Consider the following 21,734-nt stretch of genomic DNA (forward strand, 5'->3'; position numbering starts at 1 on the left):
ATATTTCGTGAATAAAAACCTAAGTGTGGTACACTCCTATAACCCCAATGACTTGGGAGGCTGAAGTAGGGCTGGGGTGTGGCTCGGTGTTAGAGTGCTCGCCTAGCAGGTGTCAGGCATAGGATTCGATCCTCAGCACCACATAAAAATAAATAAAATAAAATTATTAAAGGAAAACAAAACTTAAGTTGTTTTGAATTTCTCTGAAGTGGAGAAAGGGAGATACAGAATATTATGTATATCATCATATTTGTGTTATTTTTTAAGAATTTGTACAATCTGGATATTAATCTTTTATTGGGTATATGAGTTCCAAATATTTTCTTTCATTCCAGGGAACTTTCCATTCTGTTGGTAGTGTCATTTTTTTTTTTTTTTTTTTAATTTTTGGCAGTGCTGGGGATTGAACCCAGGTGTTATGCATGCGAGGCAAGCACTCAACCAACTGGGCTATGTCCCCAGCTCTGGTAGTGTGTCCTTTGATGCACATAAATTTTTAATTTTGTTGATGTTCACTTTATTTATTTTCTTCTTTTCTTCTTCTTCTTTTCTTTTTCTTTTTTTTTTTTTTTTTTTTGGACACTACTGGGGATTGAACCCAGGGCCTCATACATTCAATAGGCAAACATTTTACTACTAAGCTATAACCCTAGCTCTTTTTAAAATTTATTTTACTTTGAGACAGAGTGTTGCTAAATAGGAACTTGTGAGCCTCCTGACTCAGTCTCCCAAATCACTGGGATTACAGAGTGTATCACCAAACCAGGCTTTTTTTTTTTTTCCTTTTGTTCGCTGTGCTTTTGGTTTTATATCCTGAAAGTCATTCCCAAATCCAAAGTTGTGAAGCTTTTCTTTCTCTATTTCTACTAGAGTTTTAAAGTTTTAGTTCTTACATTTAGGTCTCTGATCAATTTTTTACTTAATATTTGTACATTGTATAAGGTAAGGATTCAACTTCATTCTTTTGCATGTAGTTATCTATTTTTTCCTGCACCATTTATTTAAAAAGGCTGTCCTTCTCCTTTGAAATGGTTGTAAAAGTCTTGTTGAAGATCACTTGACTGTATATGTGAGGATTTATTTATGGGGTTTTCTATTCTGTTTGTCTATGTATCTGTCTTCATGTCAGTACCTCACTGTTTTGCTTAATTGTGGTAAAATATTGTGTGTGTGTGTGTGTGTGTGTGTGTGTAACATACATTTTAACTTTCTCTGTTTCTCCTGTTCTTTTCTCAGTGGGATACTTATTACCAGGAACAATTTTACTTCCCAAGGCCTTCTTTATCCCAAAAGAGACATCCTCGCCCAGAACTGTGGTGCATTCCTATGACTTGGGAGGCTGAAGCAGGAGGATGGCAAGTTCAAAGCCAGCCTCAGAAACTTAGTGAGGCCCTGTCTCACAAAATAAAAAGAGCTGGGGATGCAGTTCAGTGGTAAAGCACCCCTCGGTACAATCCACAATACTTAAAAAAAAAAAAAAAGGGACAAAACAGCAACTTAAACCTCAGACATTGTATTCTATCCAGTTTTCCAGCATTTGATCTCACCCACATCAATTTTTCTGTTATATGAGAGCAGCTGAATGTACCAGCCCCAGGAAGTGAGGGCTGCTTTCGATAGAGATGTAGAAGTATTTTTCTTAAAAGTTGAAACAGTAAAAGTATAAATTGAGGATGTTTTCTTTTTTCTCTCTTCTCTGAAGGTACCAGAAAGCAGCTGAAGAGGCCAACATGGAAAAGAAGAAAAGTGTAAGTATTCTGAAGCCCTGGGGTACGTGGAACTTCATGTGGAAAGCCCATGTGGCCAAGCCACCTGCAGCTCTGTGGGGCTTGTGTGCAGTGTCAGCTGAGCTGGACATTTGTGCCAACTGGTCTGATTCATGAGCCATTTGCCCAGGAGAACTTGGCTCAGGTGCAGGAAATCTTATTTTTTTCACTGAGGTTCTCCTTCTGGACCACTTTTCTTTCCTATGCTGAATGAAGGATATAAGGCCAAGTGCTTTGCCTAAGGTTCTCACTTCGGCAAAATTGAGAACATAGGGTTTCCTAGGCTGCCATACTTTTTTCCAAATCAAACAACCAGAATTTCTGTATCTATGCATTTAAATGGTAGAAGCTACACAGCTGTTATTTTCCTCTGATTCTTTGTTTAAAGTGAACTTCTTGACTCAATCTAGTAAGAAAGTTTCCTTGCTGCAGGATCCATCAAAGACAAACATTTCCAGAATAAGCTCCTAGATAGTATCCATTGTCTGCTCTCCCTGCTTGCAAACTTCCAGCTGGGTTGGATAATATATTTCTTTGAAATCTTACTTAATTTCTTTATTTTTTTAAAATTTTGCCTTGTGTTTTTTGAGATGGGATCTTGGTATGTTGCCCAGGTTGATTTCAAGTTCATGAGCTCTAGTGATCCTCCTGCCTCAGCCTCCCAAGTAGCTGGCTACTGTGCCTGGCTCCTTGATTTAATCTCCTGAGGAATAAACCTCACATATTTGGGCAAGAATTCTTTAATTTGGCTGGCATTACAAAAACATCTTCATGGGGTTGGGGTTGTGGCTCAGTAGTAGAACACTTGCCTAGCATGTGGGGCACTGGGTCTGATCCCCAGCAACACATTAAAAAAATAGGGCTGGGGCTGTGGCTCAGTGGTAGAGAATTTGCCTCACACACATGAGGCACTGGGTTCGATCCTCAGCACCACATAAAAATAAATAAATCAAATAAAGTTATTGTGTCTATCTACAACTAAAAGAAAATGTAAAAATAAAATAAGATAAAGGTATTGTGTTCACCTACAACTAAAAATATTCAAAACAAAACAAAAAAGCATCCTCATGGCAGTTTTTAGTACCTTGTCTATTAAAATTAGTGTACAACATGCCCCAATTTGTTCTCTCTAAGGAGGTTATACTGACCAGGTCTTTGGCTTAATTTCCCTGTAATTTGAAAAGGGATCTTCTTTGGTACATTATAAGAAAAAAGCTACCATTATTTCACTCAGTTGCTTGTTTCTTCTATCATTCTCCTGCCTTATTCCCCTTCCTCCCTCCTTCTTTTACTTATTCATTTAGCAAGTTTTCATAACGCGCCTACTATATTTCAAGCACTGTTTTAGGTGTTAAGAATATGGACTTCATCTTCTCCCTCATGGAGTTTACATTCTACTGGGAGACACAGATGATAGAGTGACAGTGCTATATAGCAGTAGTGATGAATAGAGTTTAGGTGTAGGCCTCTGATGAGGTGGCATTTGGGTGGAGATCTGAGAACATGAGCCAGGGAGAAGAAGGACTTAAACTAAAGGAACAGCATGTGCAAATGCCCAGAGGCAAAAGCAGCCGATGTCTATTTGAGGACTGGGAAGAGAAAAGTTTACATGGGGTCATTGAGAAGAACTAGACCTTAACTCTGAAGGAAAGGAGGCCTTTAGAGGGTTTGTGTGCACAAAACCAATGTGGTCTGACTTAAAGTCTACAAAGAGATAAAAACTGTAGAGGAGCAATATGTGATGATTAAGGAAAGAAATGATAATTGGTTGGACTGGATTAATAGTGGAGTAGGTGATGAGAAGTAGTCAGGATTTGTATTGAAGGTAGAAAGAGAAAAATAAAAAATGGCAACAATGGTTTTTGGCCCAAACACCATTAAATTCAAATTTAAATGGCATTAATTGAAATGGAGACTGCAATAAAAGCAGGTTTGGAGGAGAGAATTAGTTGAGGCACAGTTTTGGACATGTTAAATGTGAAATACTTTATTAAGGCATTCAAGTGGAAATGCCAAGTAGGAACTTGAATATACAAATCTGGCATTGGAAGAGATCCTGCCTGAAGATAAACTGGATGTATCTAGTTGGGCATGGTGTTGCATGCCTGCAATTTCAGCTCCTTGGGGGCATTGAGGCAGGAGGATCACCAGTTTGAGGCCAGCCTGGACAACTTAGCAAGATCTTATCTCAAAATAAAATTTTAAAAGGGCAGGAGATGTAGCTCAGTGGTAGAGTACTTGAACTTGGCATGGGTTCAATCCCCATAGTCAGGCTGAGGATGTAGCTCAGTAGGAAAGCACTCCTAGGGTCAATCCCCAGTATCACCAAAAAAAAAAAAAAAAAAAAAAAATTACAGAAGTATTTTGGTAGCAGAACTAAAGAGGAAATGGAAATAGAAATAACAACTACAGCCTATGCTTTCAAAACCTTTTACTGTGAAATACAAGGAACAGCACAAGTCAGGTTTACTTTTTTTTTTTTGGTAGCTTTTTATTTTGTAATTTAGATTTAGGATAATTGAGGTAGAGCTCTTATATTCCTTTATCTTGTTTCCCCTAATGTTAACATTTTACATACCTATGGTACCTTTCTCAAAACCAAATAATAATAATGATAATATTGGTAAAATGCTATTATCTAAACTAAAACAGACGTTATTCAACTTTTATCACTTTTTTACTCATGACAGAGGACTTTTTTTCCTTCTGAAGAGCAAAGGGAAATGTTCACATAAATTTATGAAGTGATTGACCAGGTTAAAGAATACCTACTTTTGGGGCTGGGGTTGTGGCTCAGTGGTGGAATGCTTGCCTCACAGATGTGAAGCACTGGGTTCGATTTTCGGCACCACATTAAATAAATAAAGGTGTGCACTATATGTGTAATATGAAATGAATTGCATTCTGCCATCATGTATAACAAATTAGAGTAAGTAACTTTTTTTAAAAAGGGGGTGCTGGGGTTATAGCTCAGTGGCAAAGTGCCCCTTGGTTCAATATTCAGTACCAAGAGAAAAAAAAATAGTAAAAATGCTTATTTTGGAGAATGTCCTTATTCTCACAGGTACATGCTGAAGCTTTATGGATTAAGTGTCATGGTGTCAAATAGTTTATAAATACAAATATATTATAGTTATAAGTATGTGTATTTAAATTATTAATAAATAAAAATAAAGGTATTGCATTTATCTACTAAAAAAAGTATATTTTAAAAAAAAAAGAATACCTACATTTTACCATGAAACGTAAGTCAAAGAAACATTCAAGAGCAAATGGATAAATTTTCTCCATTAGCAAATGGTGGAACTGGGTTATATGATATCCTGGATTCCCATAAGTGTACTCCTTTTCCCTCCCCTCTCTATTTAAACCCAAGACATTGGAACATATACCAGTAATACCACAATCAGTTATATTTTCAGGTCCATTTCAAGCATGGAATGAGCCACATTTTGAAAATATGTGTCACATGAACATTGAACTCCATAATACCATCTACTACTTTTCTGAGAAACTCTCAGCAGAGATGTTTATTCCCTTCCATGGAGGTTGTATGTCCAGGTAGTCCATGTTTCCCACCCAACTGCTATATCTACCAAATATTCTCCTCCTTTTAAAATGAAGGTTTCCTTGCCAAGATTTCAATGTTGTCGCTCCTTTAACCCAGCTTCTTCATTTTATAGGTGGAATAATTGAAACCCAAAGAAGGGAAGGGGCTTATCCAAGATCATATATCTCAGAGTGACAGAGCTTTGATTCATCCCAATTACAAGCCAGATGTTCCTGCAGGAAGGGCATTGTATCACATCTGCTGGGTGTGATATGGGTTCAGACAGCCAATTACGATCCAGAGGCAGCATCAAGATTCTCAGGCTTGCTGGGTAGAATGAATAGGGTGCTGGAGAAAAGAGGCTGTGCTAGTGTTGGGACCAATGTAGTACTTGAAAACTTTTAGCTTTCTTGACTTCCCAGCATCCTGTTCTAGGAAAATGATACAAATGACATCAGTTAGAATTTCACCTTCTCATTGTTGTTTTTGCACAGTGTTGGTGATAAAACCCAAGGCCTTGTACATGCTAAACAAGCATTCTACTACTGAGCTACACCTAGCCCAGAATTTCACCTAATTTTATACCCCTTGCCCCCACCCTGTGGAGCAAATAGAAAGATCAATTAGAGGCTATAACCCAAGTTCAAGACTTGGAAGATGACTGGGCAATATAGTTGATCATGGTTGATCACCATTTGAGGGGAGGCTAGAGGAGTAGGTAGGGCCATTCATTAAATAATAATTGTCACCACTTACTGGATACCCACTTGTATCAAATACTATATGACCTATGTTAATAGACTCCTGTATTCTCCATAGTAGCCCTGTGTTGTAATTTTCCAGAAACCAAGAAACTTGTCCAAGGTCATTTGACTGGATGGAGGTACATTACACAAGTAATACATGTTCCCTGTAGGTAATACAAAGAAAAAGAAGAAAGTATAAATAATCTGTAGTCTATTAGTCAATGATAACTCAGGCCTCTCTGTCTAATATTCTTTTTTAAAAAATATTTTTTTTTAATTTTTTTTTTAAAGAGAGAGTGAGAGAGGAGAGAGAGAGAGAGAGAGAGAATTTTTTTTTTTAATATTTATTTTTTAGTTCTCGGCAGACACAACATCTTTGTTGGTATGTGGTGCTGAGGATCTAACCCGGGCCGCACGCATGCCAGGCGAGCGCGCTACCGCTGAGCCACATCTCCAGCCCTAAAAAATATTTTTTAGTGTTGATTTATTTTACTCATTCATTCATATGTGGTGCTGAGAATTGAACCCAGTGCCTCACACGTGTGAGGCAAGCACTCTACCACTGAGCCACAACCCCAGCCCCACTAATATTCTTTTGTGTTGCTTTTAGTATTGCTTTTGTTATATAACTTCTTTTCTTCTCTATCTTTGCTTGCCTCGGGTCCTGAGGACTTGGACAACTGCCATGACCTAGGCAGCAGTCCCAGGAGAATTTAAGGGTGTGGGGTTTTAATGCTGTCAGAGCACACTACCCGGCCCTTCCCCTTTGTGTCCATGCCACATACCCTCACCCCCGCCTCAACACTCTTGAACTTGTATCCATAGGAGCTCTTTTTAATAAAAGAGCATATTTATTCCTTCTGAAATGCTCCCTAAGGGGATGTCCTCCACCCAGTCCTTGTTTGGGACACTGCTGATACTCCTCCACCCAAATCCCTCTCTTCCTGCTTAATACAAGTAAAATAGAAATGATAATTTTTGTGTTGCTTAAAGTAACATCAAAATTTTTAATATTCTGTGAAAGCTATTTTTGGTGATATGGAGATGATGTATAATTTTGTTTTTACAGTCACTGTTTTTATTATTATTATTATTATACCAGGGATTAAACCCATAGGTACTTAGCCACTGAGCCACATCCCCAGCCCTTTTTATTTTTTATTTTGAGACAGGGTCTGGATAAGTTGGCATTCACTGTTTATTATATCATGAATATGTGTTTATTATAAAATGAAAATACAAGTGCCATAATCCATTATCCAAAGATAAACTGTTAATACCCTGATGCCGTTTCTTCCAGACTACTTTTCTATGCTCATATTTATAAATATATGTAAGTATTATTAAAAAAATTATCTTATGGGGGCCTAGGGAAGAATAGAGTTACCTTAGATTAGATAGAGGGGACGTAAAGGGAGAGGTAGAAGTATGGGGGTAAGAATAATAGTAGAATGAAACAGACATTATTAGCTTATGTACATATATGACTACATGACCAATGTGATTCTACAACATATACAATGAGAAAAATAAGAATTATACTTCATTTATGTGTGATATATCAAAGTGCATACATATATTCTACTGTCATGTATAACTAATTGGAACAAATTTTTAAAAAGTATCTTATGACTCAGGCACAATGGCTCTTGCCTATAATCCTGGTGACTAGGGAGGCTGAAGCAGGAGGGTTGCAAGTTTTTTTTTTAATATTTATTTTTAAGTTTTAGGGTGGACACAATATCTTTATTTTACATTTATGTGGTGCTGAGGATTGAACCCAGTGCCTTGTGCATGCTAGGCGAGCACTCTACCCCTGAGCCACAACTGTAGCACAAGTGTTTTTTTTTTTTTTTTTTAATATATATAGTTGTTGATGGACCTTTATTTTATTTATTTATTTATATGCTGTGCTGAGAATCTAACCCAGTGTCTCACACATGTGAGGTAAGCACTCTAACCCTGAGCCACAACCCCAGCTCAAGAGGACTGCAAATTTAAGGCCAGCCTTGACAACTTAGTGAGAACCTGTCTTAAAATAAAAAATAAAAAAAGACTGGAGATGTAGCTCAGTGGTAAAGCACCCCTGGGTTTGACCCCCAGTACCCCCCAAAATATCTTATAAATATCAATAAATATATCTTGATCCCATGATATTTATCCAAGAAGGCAGTGTGTACTTACCATGCAAAATGCTGCTTTTTTCTTTTTTTCTTTTAACCAGGGATGTTAAACCACTGAGCCATATTCTCAGCCCTTTTATGTTATATTTTGAGACAGGATGTCGCTAAGTTGCTTAGGGCCTCACTAAGTTCCTGAAGTTGGCTTTGAGTTTGAGTTACTCCTGTCTCAGCCTCCCAAACTACTGGGATCACAGGCTTACACTACTACTTCCAGCTGCTGCTCTGCTTCCCTACCTATATGAGCATGGTAGGGAAGGTGAAGGTGGAGGCATAGGTGACTCATCTGTGGCAGGAGGTCATAGAATCAAAAAATGCTTCTGAGAGTGAAGCACCTGTTTCTGGAGCTGGGTCACCCCCCCCCCCGCCATTATTCATTTATTAGATGGGGTCTCTCTAGGTTGTCCAGGTTGGTATCTAACTCCTAGGCTCAAACCATCCTCCTGCCTCAGCCTCCTGAGTGGTGGGATTACAGGCTTACATTAATATTCCACACCCAGAAGGAGCCATTTAAAAAATTCTCCACAAAAATCTTTCATGCTTCTTCTGTCTCTGATCCATCTATACATCTTCCAGCAAATCGTTCCATAAGCTACAATTTAAACACTAGAATAAAGCAGTTGTTCTATAACTTTATTTATTCAAGCCTGATGCTACTTGATAGAATAGCTCTTAGTATATTCAGAAGAGTAATAGGGTGAGAGACTTAATTCCCAATATAGCTGCTAATCCCATTTAATTCCCTGAAGTCTTTCAGTCCTAGGTTGTTTGTCCTTTCTTTCTTCATTGAAAGCCTGGGGAGTCACAGACTACAGGAATGGAGAGTAAGAAGGTACTGGAGGTCACAATTTGTTGGGAAGGTGGTGTTTAGTTTATTTAGGAGAACTTTCAAAGTATGGGACATTTAATTTTACTCTAACAGCACATTTTCTTTATTATCCTATAACAGCAGACTATTTCCAGGTTGTTTTCAGTCTGTCTTATATGTATAAATTCCATTTTTGGCCTAGATAAAAGTAAATTCTCTTTGATCTGTAAATGTGTGTTCTTTGATCATGAGACTGGGTGGTGGTTACGTTTTCTTATGAAGTCTACATGTTTCATTATCCCAAGAATCTGTAAGTGAATTTTCTGATAATTAAGAATTTTAAAATAGGTAAACATGTAGAGAGCAGGGAAAGTGGATTAGATTCATATGTAAAAATAAAATGTGAGGGCTGGCATAACTCAGTGACAGAGTGTTTTCCTAGTATGTGTAAGGCCTTGGGTTTTCTCCCTGGGACCACACACACACACACACACACACACACACACATAGTCTGCAGAGACTTTAGCCCTCCCTGTCCTGTCACACAAAGATCATTTCTATGCATGTAAATTATGTCAGGTATAACTAAATATCATTTATGCAAATACTTATAAAAGTCTGGTGACTTCTTTAGGTTTCTATAAATAGTTTCAGTTCTTGATGCTATCATCCAACTATAGTTTTAGCTATACTATGTATTTCCTATTTAAAAAAAAGCAGAATTTATTACATCAATCACATCATATAGTGACATAATTTCTTGAACTTTTATTAATGCATAGTTATAATATTTAAGTACCTGGTATTTTGCTTTTTCTTTCTTGCTTTCCCCATGAATCTTTTGATAAAAACCTCTCATCTCCTATGGAACTATCATTAGATCCAGGCTGTCTTTTCTTCTCATTTTGTCCTTATAAGGCTATCCTGTTTTATCACTTCCTGCTTCAGCGCCAGACTTTTTCTCTTTCCTTCTCCCTGCCCTGGGGTGGATGCTTGCTCCATGTGGCAGGGCTGTAACTGTTCACAGCTGTCTGAAAGGGCTGTGTGTGGACTAGGAGCAGCTTAGAGTTTTAACTTTCATTTTACAAAGAGCAGGCAAGTTATAACTGGCACTTACTTCTTGCTCTTCTAGAATACCGAAAATCTCCCCCAGCACTTTAGAAGGGGGACACTGACTGTGTTAAAGAAGAAGTGGGAGAATCCAGTACCGGGAGCAGAGTCGCACACAGACCCTCTGCGAAACAGCAGCACTGAGGTTAGACACAGAGTCACCCACCCTCCTGTTGAAGTGACAAGCAGCTCTGCTTCTGGAGTTGACCACGAGGAACAATCCCAGTCCAGACGCAGATTTGGATCACGTCCTGAAACCCTTACTCAGCGCCGATATCCCGGCACTGAAGACAGTGAGGATCTTAAAGACCGCACAACAGAAAGCAAAAAAATGGAAAATTGTCTGGGAGAGTCCAGGCATGAAATAGAGAGATCTGAAGTCAGTGAAAACATAGAAACTTCAGGCAAAATAGAGAAATACAATGTTCCACTGAACAGGCTTAAGATGATGTTTGAGAAAGGTGAACCAACTCAAACCAAGGTAAGAACTGGGCAGATTTAAAACTTGAGAAAGCCAATTCTGGTAGTAACAAAGTTGTTTTACTAATCTGAATAGTTGGAGTAGAGTTGAATATGTGATCAATATGTTTCTTAATTGAAGTTAAATGAGTTCATAAAAAGTCTCAAATGAGTTATTTACATTGATGTTAAGATTTGTGAGTCTCTGACTCCATTTCATATTAAATCAAGTTCACACTGAGGTTTAAATTGATATCTAGAAATGAAGAGAGTTGGATACTGATTGGATTATGTATTTTTGTACACTTGCCCTTTTAATTTGTCTTCCTGTGTGCCTTTTGTCATTTGTAGCCTTGGGGGTGGAATTATTGCTGAATAGCTCTCTGCTTGGACACAGCTGCAGACAGAGTGTTAAGGCCAGAGTTTAAAATTAAGACTGAGGCTTAGTTGTCTCTTTGCTAGCTGAATCCCTTCTCTTCTTCTCAACTTCCTCATCTGTGCCTTCCAACAAGTGTTTTCTATCAGCTAAAATCCTCTCCCAGGAAAAATCAATGAAGATAGCCAGACTAGCTGTAGCTTTCAGGAGTTTTGACTTGCAAATGCACAGGGTTGCATTTTCCTACAACTGCTAATGAAATTTGATCCTTCATGTGGATTGCAGACTGAGTCCCCAGAGGGAATTACTTAACTAGAAAATGAGTTGCATATGCTGGTAACTAATAACACAATCCAGGGGCTGCAGAGCTGGTAAATTTTTCCAGTTTTCTCATACTTTCCTACATATCTGGCTTTGTGCACAGGGATGGTTTGTTACAACAATCATTATAATGGGATAAACAGAGCTGACGGGGAGCAAAGCCATCATTTACTCTAGATTCCATTTAGATGGGAAAAAAAAACTGGTTTGTTTGTTTTTTAAGCAAAATATTTGGTCCAAATCCCTATGTTTGTGAAGTAATAGTATGAATCATTCTTTCAGAGATATAATAAAGTTAGAAAACTCATTTTGTAGTCCTTATTTAGTTTGATATAACATTGTCAATTTCTTCCCGTCACTTGCTGTCCCTGTTGCCTTCCTGCCCAGAAAAGTTCTTAATTGTTTGGGGATCATGTTTGAAGTCCAAACCTACCAGTTTGTACACTTTTCTGTGCATGAGCGTTAGCTTTGCTTTAACATTGAAACCATTTGGCAAGAGATGTAACCACAAAGTAGTTTTATGACTTTTCTTAAACTCTCTTCCCTTTCAGTTTTTAGTCCCCTAGGCTGCCAACTCCCTCTTTTCCCCTTTATGGTCTTCATAATTTTTTTTTTAATTTAAATGGGAAGGAGAATTTAAAATAGAAGGAAAAAATGTCAGAAATCTTAGAGAGGAAGGGTCTTTGTTGTGACTCAAAGCACCATTGTAAGTCTCCTCCTCACAGACCCTGCTAGGGGTAGGACAGCTGATGTCATGCCATTACACACAATGTAGATTCAGTGCAAAAGCATCTGTGCATGTCAAAACTGGCCCAAGGTAGGAAATGACTGGGACTACTGCAAACAAAAATGCTGATTATGTGTAAGGATCTGATGAGAGACTTCTCATAAATGTCTAGTAAGAGATGGGTTAGGACAAGCTTATTTCTTTATGTCTATTCAGAATGGAGAAGCCCCCTCCCACTCCATATAAAGAAAGATTCTACTAGATCACTGATGGCACTGGGCAACCTGATAGCTAAACTTATAGGAAGATGGAACAGTTCTGATATTTAACTGGCTTTTTTTTTTTTTAGGTATTTGTATGCATTATTTCTTCTTTTCCTTTTCCTCTTCCTTCTTTTTCCCCCTTCTCCTTCTCCTCCTCCTCTTCCTCATCCTTTTCCTTCTCCTCCTTTTTAAATTTTTTTTTAAATTTCCTGATTAAACAGTCCTTGGTCTCTTAATGGACTGCTTAGAGAGTAGAAAGCTTTGGTATCCTTGGTTTTATAGCTCTTTTTGAACAAGCATCATTATCCATATTGGAGACAGTCTAGACTACTTTAAAACATTTTGTCCAGTATAGTAGCCAAACTATTTGGAAGTTTTGTCTACTTTAGGTTAAGGAATTACTCATCACTGGTAGAGGGCTTGCCTAGCATGTGTGAAGTCCAGTACTGTAAAAAAAAAAAAGGAATAATTAATCAGTTTGAAACTAGAGTATGGTTATTATTAATATAATTTCAGCATTAACATATATATGGCTTTAATCAGGAAGCTACATATTTGAATCTTTGGAAGGAAATCCTGAGGAAATATGGTAGGAATACTAGAAATCATTTTAGGAGCAAGATTATACAAGTAAGAACATATATTTCGGAGCTCAAAAATTAATACTTCAGTATGTCAAATGAATATTGGATACAAATTGTGTGAATCTTTGATTCCATAATTGAATTTTAGAGAATGAAACTGAATCTCAACATGTTGAGCAGGGTCAGGAAGTATATAGGACATGGAAATAATATGTTTTAATATCCTCCTTAATCTTTTTGTCATATTTTTTTTTATAGGAGATGAAGTTAACTGGCTCGATTTCCATTCTGTTTTTTGTTTTGTTTTGGTACCAGGGGTTGAATCCAGACCCACTGACCCACATCTCCAGCCCTTTTTATTTTCTTTTTGAGGCAAGGTCTCACTAAGTTACTTAGGGCCTCACTAAGTTGCTGAGGCTGGCTTCCAACTTTCAATACTCTTGCCTCAGCCTCCTGAGTCACTGGGATTATAGGCATGCACCACTGCACCCAACTTCGATTTCCCCTTTTCACCTCTTTTGCTTCCTTTTATCTAGATGACTTCTGTTCTTATCCACTTCTCTTCCCTTCTCTTGCTGGTTTCTTCTTGGCCCTCCATTCTTTTTCTGTTCCTTGTGTAGTCTTATTTGTTTTCACAACTTCAGGAGGTGAATCTCAAATCTAGATTCTGATCCTGAACTCTTAACCCAGGCTTCAGTCCTGCCAGATTATCTGTCAGATCTTTTTGTGAATATCCCTTAAGCCCTCAGATTCAAGAAGGCTAAAAAAGAATTCATTGTCTTTCTAGCAAAAACCTGCTCTACCCCTGGTCTCCCTTAAAGCATCACCATTCACCCAGTCTCTTGATTTATAAAATTATAAATCCAGTTATTCCTTGTGCTTTCTAGCGCCCAGTCAGTTACTTCCTAAGTCCTGTAAGTCTAACCCTCTAAGCAACACCTCATGTTCAGGACATTCTACTGATCCCACATCTAGATCCATGGTTAGATTTATAACATCTTGCCTAAATATATTTTTTAAATATTTTATATGGACACAATATCTTTATTTTTATGTGATGCTGAGACTCCAACCCAGTGCCTCATACATGCTAGGCAAGCACTCTACCAAATTCCTAGCCCCTTGCCTAAATAGTTTTTCAGTCTCCTAAATTGACATCTCATTTCTTCTTATCCATCCTTCTCACTGTTGCTATTTATTTCTCTAAACATAGTTTAAAATATGTTATTGTCTTGATCAGAAATCATTGATGCCTCAAAATTAATTTGTATCTAATATTCACGTTTTCCACAGTCTGAGCTCAATCTACCTTTCTAGTCTTATAGACAATCTTGTACCTGAACCATGGATTATTCCTCATTCTCTAAATCTTGTGCCCATCACCAAGTTGCTAACCTTTGAATCTTACTCTTAAAAATCTATAAAGACTGTGAGGCCTACCTCAAATCCTCCCAGATGAAATTAACTTCACTCTTGTATAGAATTTACTTTGAACCTCATGTTATATTTTCCTTTTTAAAAGTATTTTTAGTTTTAGATGGACATAATAACTTTATTTTATTATGTAGTGCTGAAGATCGAACCTAATGCCTCACATGTGCTAGGCAAGTGCTCTACCTCTGGGCCACAACCACAGCCTATGCCATATTTTCTTTAATAGTCATGTATGAATTTGTATACTTCCCAGTCTTTAATTTCTTTCAAAGTGAGGGTATTTTTATTTCCCAGTGGTTAGTAAGTGACTTACTTAATAAAAGAAAGAAAAGAAACTTAAAACTCAAATAACTTATAAATAATGAGATTTGATTTAAGGCTATTCATCACATGTTCTCTACCTTTGGTGAGGAGATAGGTTATTCATCATGTGGCTTTATTGAATGCAGTGGTCCTAATTCCTATGAGTGAATGAAATGGATTAATATAACCTATAATTATTACTAGGAAAAAGAAATGCCACGAGAACATATACTGAATATGGTTTAGCATTCCTGATTTCCTGTATGTGTTGATTCGGGTTTTAAATAGATGTAATTATTCTTGGTATCCTTTTATGAAAAAGTTCACTCATTAGCTCATTATAATTAATGTTCATTTATTGTTAAATTAACATTTGAATCCATAATTTGGAGACCAGGATGTGGTTAGTCAAAAGTTAACTACTTCAGCCAGCTGCTGTGGCACCATGGCACCATGGCTGAAATCTCAGTTACATGCCTATAATCCCAGTGACTCAATTGGCTGAGGCAAGAGGTTTGCAAGTTCAAGGCCATCCTCAGCAACTTAGCAAGACCCTGTCTCAAAGTAAAAAGTAAAAATGACTGAGGATGGTGATGTAGCTGAGTGGTAAAACACTCCTGAGTTCAATCCTTTTTGGCCCAACCCCCACCCCCACCCCTCCTTCATCCCCCCCCCCGCCCCCCTCCCACAAATTCTTCTGTTCATTCCAGGAAGACAGTGAAGAAAGCATATTAAAGGATCCTTAAGCTTTTATTTTTTCTGTTTGGTTCCTAACATTTGGTCCACACAAATCCTGCATAGGAGACTAAAAACCAAATATTTGAATGGTATGTTTCTACCTTTATAAACCTATTTAAATTATTATATTTTTCCCTGGGCCAAGGTTAAAGTAATTAAGTGTAATGTAAGACGATAAAGCTGGAATATGAATAGCCATGATTCTTTTGTGTTGGGGCAAGGGAGAGGGGTGCTGGGGATCGAACCCAGGGCCTTGCACATTTGAGGACAGTACTGTAGTACTAATCTACACCTCCGGCCCTTCCCCTTGATTCTTCCCCACAGATATTGACTACTGCTTCTTTCATGCAGTGTTTTCATCTTCTGGGAGAGAATTTAGGTAAAGAGAGGAAGACAGGAGAGAAGAGAGAATGCCTTTTCACCCAAAATCCTAAAACACACATTCGTAGTCTTCAGAGTCTCACAAGAATAGAAGTTCATAGTGAGATGCTTATTCATAACTGAGTAATAGAATTAAAACATTTTTTTATTTCTCCCTTTTTTCTTTTTTCCAATATTCATGGCCTTTTTTTTTTTTTTTTTTTTTTTTTTTTGTACTGGGGATTGAACTCAGGGCACTCAACCACTTAGCCACATCCCCAGACCCATTTTGTATTTTATTTAGAGACAGGGTCTTGCTGAGTTGCTTAGTGCCTCCCTATTGCTTGAGGCTGGCTTTGAACTCAGAGTCTCCTGTCTCAGGCTCCTGAGCTGCTGGGATTATAGGCATGTGCCACCGTGCCCCGCATAGAGAAATTCTACCACCTAGAGATAAGTGCAACTTCTATGTGTATTGTTTTATATAGATAAGGTCTGTGGGTTTTTTGGTTTTGGTTTTGGAACCAGGGATTGAACCCAGGGGCACTTAACCACTGAGCCACACCCCCAGCTCTTTTTGGATTTTATTTAGATACAGGGTCTTTCTAAGTTGCTTCGGGCCTCACTAAGTTGCTGAGGCTGGCTTTGAACCTGCAATCCTCCTGTGTCAGCCTTCCAAGCCGATGGGATTACAGGTGTGTGCCAGCATGCCTGGCTAGCTCTGCTTTTTCTAAGAGTCCCTAAGGAAGGAAATTTTTATCTCTTAATACTTTGAGAAATGAAGGCTAAATTTCATCTGTATTCCTTGATTCCTATGCTTAGTTCAGTAAAATCCCACTTTTCCCTAATAGCCACCCTTCCTTCCACCCTTGACTTTGGAAGGATAAGAGTCTGAAGGAAGATTAAAGTTAAAAGGCTGAAGGAAGTGGCAGAGAAATGAAAGAGACTATATGAAATAAATGTTGAGAATCAGTTTTAAAGAGAATTTTCTTGAAAATAGTGGCACAGGGGCTGTGGTTGTGGTTCACCAGTAGAGCACTTGTCTAGCACCTGCGAGGAGGCCCTGGGTTCGATCCTCAGCACCATATAAAAATAAATAAAATAAAGGTATTATGTCCAACTACAACTAAAAAATAAATATTTCAAAGAAAAGAAAAAAATAGGGGTACAAAGAGTAGAAATTCCTGCTTTGTTACTTATTTAGGATCTAATATACTTTACATATTTTTTTTCCAGAAGAAAAAATTCCATAGACAACTGGTTAAAAGCTCCAGTCTCTTATCCTCTTATTGGTACATATCTGGTGCTTTTGATTTATGGATTCACAGAATATTTAAGGGGCATTCACACTAATGAGAATTACAGTCAGCTGACAGGAAAGAGGACTTGTGGGTTAGGGCAAGGCCAAGCCTCTAGGAAATTCCAGAAAGTCTTAAAATATCTGGCCTTTTCTCTCTGTCTCTCTCTCTCTCTCTCTTTTTTTGGACAGATTATGGTAACTAAGGCTCCCTCAAATGTCTGAGTAAAAAGTGAACTATAAGTCTGTTACAGAAGTATATTTTGGTATTAAAATTCCTAGTGTGCATGGGTATACACACAGGTTTTGTTAGTTTGGTTTAGGTTTTTGTTTTGTTTTGCTTTTTTACTTCCTTGAGAAATATTGGAGGAAACCCCTCCTTCTTCCTGCACCCAAATTACCACTTGTAAAATGAGGATTGCAAATTTAATCTTAAACACATTTGAGATCTTATTATTCTTCCTGTTTGAGTGGTCTGGAAGTGAAAAGGTAGTGAAAGTAATGCTCAGTGCTTCACCTAGCTTCTCATTAAAACTGTCTCTTGGACTGGGGTTGTGGCTCAATGGAGGAGCACTTGCCTAGCACATGTGAGGCACTGGGTTTGATCCTCAGTACCACATAAAAGGAAATAAATAAGATAAAAGTATTAAACAAGGGCTGAGGATATAGCTCAGTTGGTAGAGTGCTTGCCTCACATGCACAAAGCCCTGGGTTCAATCCCTGGCACCACAAAAAAAAAAAAAAAGTATTCAACAACAACAAAAAAACCTGCTCATTCTTTTCTTTAATACTTAAAATAATTCATAGCATTACCACCCTTATGGATCAGGTTTTTTTTTATTTTTAATTTTTTTTTTAGTTGTAGATGGACCCAATGCCTTTATTTACTTTAATTTATTTTTTATGTGATGCTGAGTATTGCACACAGTGCCTCACATATGCTGGACAAGCACTCCACCACTGAGCCACAACCCCAGCCCTGGATCAGGCATTTAAATTTCTTTTTAGTAGTTAGCTCTGTGGTTAAGCACCCCTGGGTTCAATCCCTGGTACCAAAATAAATAAATAAATAAATAAACAGATAGATAGATAAATAAAATAATAATAATAATAATAATAGATTCAAGGCCCTTATTTAACCCAGGCATTTAAATAAAAAGTTAGCAAAGATGGGAAATTTTGTACATGTAAAACCAAAGAAAGTTTCTGCCTAGACAGGTATTTGTTCTGATTCTAATTGGGCTTGTTCTCAGTAACACCAGTGCAGGGACTTCATACAAGACAGAGATGTGTAATGAGAACTGAACCAAACTGAACTCTCTGCAGGTTGCAACATGTAACACATATTATTGGAATTATATTTTAATTTTACCTTTAATAGAATGTAAATATTTGTGTTAAGAATGCAGAACCCATTCTCTTTTCATGTTTTTCTTTAAGGATTATTTCCAGAGTTTCTTCTGTTTTTTAGTTCTGGAAATTCTAATTTTTGCAACTTTTCTAAGTGGTTATCTTAAAGTGCAGCAACATTTGGAATAATCAGTGGAATTTATTTGAATGATTTTGTTAGTCAGCTTTCTGATATTATATCAAATACCTAAGATAATCAACTTACAAAGAAAAAAGATTTAGTTTGGCTCACAGTTTTGAAGTTTCAATTCTGATCAGGCAGATCTATTTCTTTTAGGCCTCTGCCGAGGGGGAGCACGTCATAGAGGAAGTATGTAGTGGAACAAAACCACTCCTTTGTAGCTGGGCAGCAAGAGAAAGAAAAGAGAGGCTAGGGTCCCACAATCTCCTCATGGCTGGGAATTAAGGGTGGCAGTGGGGAGAAACCAGGATCCCACAATCTCTTTTGATGGCATCTCCCATGACCTAAAACCTCCCATTAGGCTTCACCTCCCAATTATACTAAACTGGGGAACTCAAGCCTTCAATACATGGGCCTTTGGGAGACAGTCTAGATCCAAACTATAGCAATGAGCAAATGAGAACTGTTTTGAGAATAAAAACAAAAAATGTGGATGGAGGTTATTCTACTAGCCCTTCTCTTCACCTTGTTGATAACCTTCCTTTCAAATGGGGGTCTGCATACCAAATCAGAGTGTACTGAGCCCTATAAGTCACATGGATGTTGTTAATGTTGGTGAAGCTGAACTATGTATGGTGTGGCAAGATCAGGGTTGGTAGAGCTTATTTTGGGTTTTGTTAAAAATAGATTCAAGATGGGCTTGGTGACATAATCCCAACATGCCTATAATCCCAGCAATTTGGAAGGCTGAGGCAAGAGGATTGCAAGTTCAAAACCAGCTTCAGCAATTAAGCAAGGCTCTAAGCAATTTAACAAGACCCTATCTCAAAACAAAAAATAGAAAGGGCTGGGGGTGTGGCTCAGTGGTTAAGCAATCCCTGCTACCAAAAAACAATAAGAGTAGATTCATTCTGGGCAGGGTGGCACACCTGTAATAACCAGATACTTGGGGAAACTGAAGCAGGAGGGTCACAAGTTTGAGGCCAGCCTAGGCAACTTAGCAAGACCCTATCTAAAAAAATAAGACTGAGGATATAACTCAGTGGTAGAGTGCCCCTGGATTCAATCCCCAGTACCACCAAAAAGAAAAAGAATTACTAGTATAATTAGCAAAGTTGATTGAAGATAAATTACATGTATACTGAATTTGTAAGAAACTATTCCTAATTGGTGTTGTACAAATTAATCCCTGGCTCTGATTTATTTATTTATTTGTTTGTTTATTTATTTAGTTAGTTAGTTGTAGATGGACACAATGCCTTTATTTTATTTATTTATTTATTTATTTATTTATTGTTATGTCGTGCTGAGGATTGAACCCAGTGCCTCACTTGTGCTAGGCAAGTGCTCTGCCACTGAACCACAACCCCAGCTCCCTAGCTCTGGTTTCTGAAATACATACTTTCTATCTTTGAGGAGAAGGGGAATGGTTAAAAAAAATTATAGAAGTGATAGTAAATCTTCTTGATCTTCACCATTAAATTGATTAGTCCAATGAATTTAAAGATTTAATGACTTCTGTTAATGTTGAATTCAAAAGGTGCTCAATATTTTATCTTGGGGCTGGGGCTGTGGCTCAAGCGGTAGTGCGCTCGCCTGGCGTGCGTGCGGCCCGGGTTCGATCCTCAGCACCACATACCAACAAAGATGTTGTGTCCGCCAAGAACTAAAAAATAAATTTAAAAAAAAAAAAAAATATTTTATCTCCTGTCATACTGACTTTCAACTGTCTTTCCTATTTCAGGTTATCTAGAAATAAACTGAGATTTGAATGATAGGATCAGGTTGAAGGCTGTCATTCAAACTAAATAAACATGCTCCCTACGGGAATATTCTATGACACTAAGTGACTTTCTCTTGAGTTACATTTCCAGTCCTGAAAATTATAATTTTAGTTAGAGATCTACTCAAGATATGAGAGTTATAATATAGGGATTTTCAGGAGTCACAAAATAATACTTCATTCAACAATATGTACCATCCTCTTCTATAAAGAATTCTGGAAATATATGGATGAAAAAGCACAGACTCGGGCTGGGGTTGTGGCTCAGTGGTAGAGTGCTCGCCTAGCATGCATGAGGCCCTGGGTTCAATCCTCAACACCACATAAAAACAAATAAATAAACAAAATAAAGGTATTGTGTCTAACCAAAAAATAAAATAATAAAATAAAAAAAGCACAGACTCTATATCCTTAGTGAGTTTACAGGCCCATAGGATAGTCACACAACATCATGGTAAGCTTTGTACAGAAGTGTGATCAGACACCTTGAGAATACAGAAAGGACTACCACATTTATGTGGAAGAGATAGGTCAGACTTCATTTGCTTACACTGAATCTTAAAGGAACAGGCTTTTGCTAGGCCCTAAGCAACTCAGTGAAACCCTGTCTCTAAAAGGGCTGGGGATGTGACTCAGTGGTTAAGCCCCCCTGGGATCAATCCCTGGTACAAAACTAATAATAATAATAATGAGGTAATCTAGTAGTCCAGGGGAAAGTTGATGAAGACATGATCAAGACAGAAGCAGCTGGGCTGGGGATGTAGCTCAAGCGGTAGCGCGCCCGTCTGGCATGCGTGCGGCCCGGGTTCGATCCTCAGCACCACATACCAACAAAGATGTTGTGTCCGCCGAGAACTAAAAAATAAATAATAAAAATTCTCTCTCTCTCTCTCTCTCTCTCTCTCTCTCTCTCTCTCTCTCCCCTCTCTCACTCTCTCTTTAAAAAAAAAAAAAAAAAGACAGAAGCAGCAGGGGTAAAGTGAGCAGGAGACAGGAAATAGTAGATGCTGCCATGAGGCCTTGGCAGTCAGGAGGGATATGTCACTGTTATCTGGGACGTGAGGATTTCCCTTCAATGACTATTTAAATTACATTGCTTGCTGGTATAACTGATTAGGCAGTAATCCTCAGCAGAAAGCATTACCTACATAGAATTACTTTTTTTTTTTTAACTCTAAGCACTTATGAAATGTAGAGCTTGATATTTATAATATATTTTTTAAAATCTTTGGAATGGGGCTGGGGATGTAGCTCTGTGGTAGAACACTTGCCTGACATGTATGAGGCCCCCTGGATTCCATTCCCAGCACTGAAGAAGAAAAAAATCTATAGAATGTGAAAAAATATATAAAATCTAATCTCTTACGGATTATATTACTAAAAAAAAGACTTAAATATTTA

At 37.8% G+C, this 21,734-nt stretch overlaps 1 protein-coding gene across 3 annotated transcripts in view; it reads left to right on the plus strand.

The window, feature by feature from the left end:
* Positions 1-21,734, plus strand: part of Lima1 (LIM domain and actin binding 1) — a 94,962-nt gene that overhangs the window by 46,655 nt on the left and 26,573 nt on the right. For all 3 annotated transcript variants that reach the window (XM_077798505.1, XM_026407001.2, XM_026407003.2), the window contains 2 exons: positions 1,703-1,748; positions 10,183-10,641. In XM_077798505.1, coding sequence (XP_077654631.1) covers positions 1,703-1,748; positions 10,183-10,641 — 505 coding nt within the window. The remainder of the gene's footprint in view (positions 1-1,702; positions 1,749-10,182; positions 10,642-21,734) is intronic.

This window comes from Urocitellus parryii, chromosome 5 (genome assembly GCF_045843805.1).
Source record: "Urocitellus parryii isolate mUroPar1 chromosome 5, mUroPar1.hap1, whole genome shotgun sequence".
Taxonomy (NCBI): domain Eukaryota; kingdom Metazoa; phylum Chordata; class Mammalia; order Rodentia; family Sciuridae; genus Urocitellus; species Urocitellus parryii.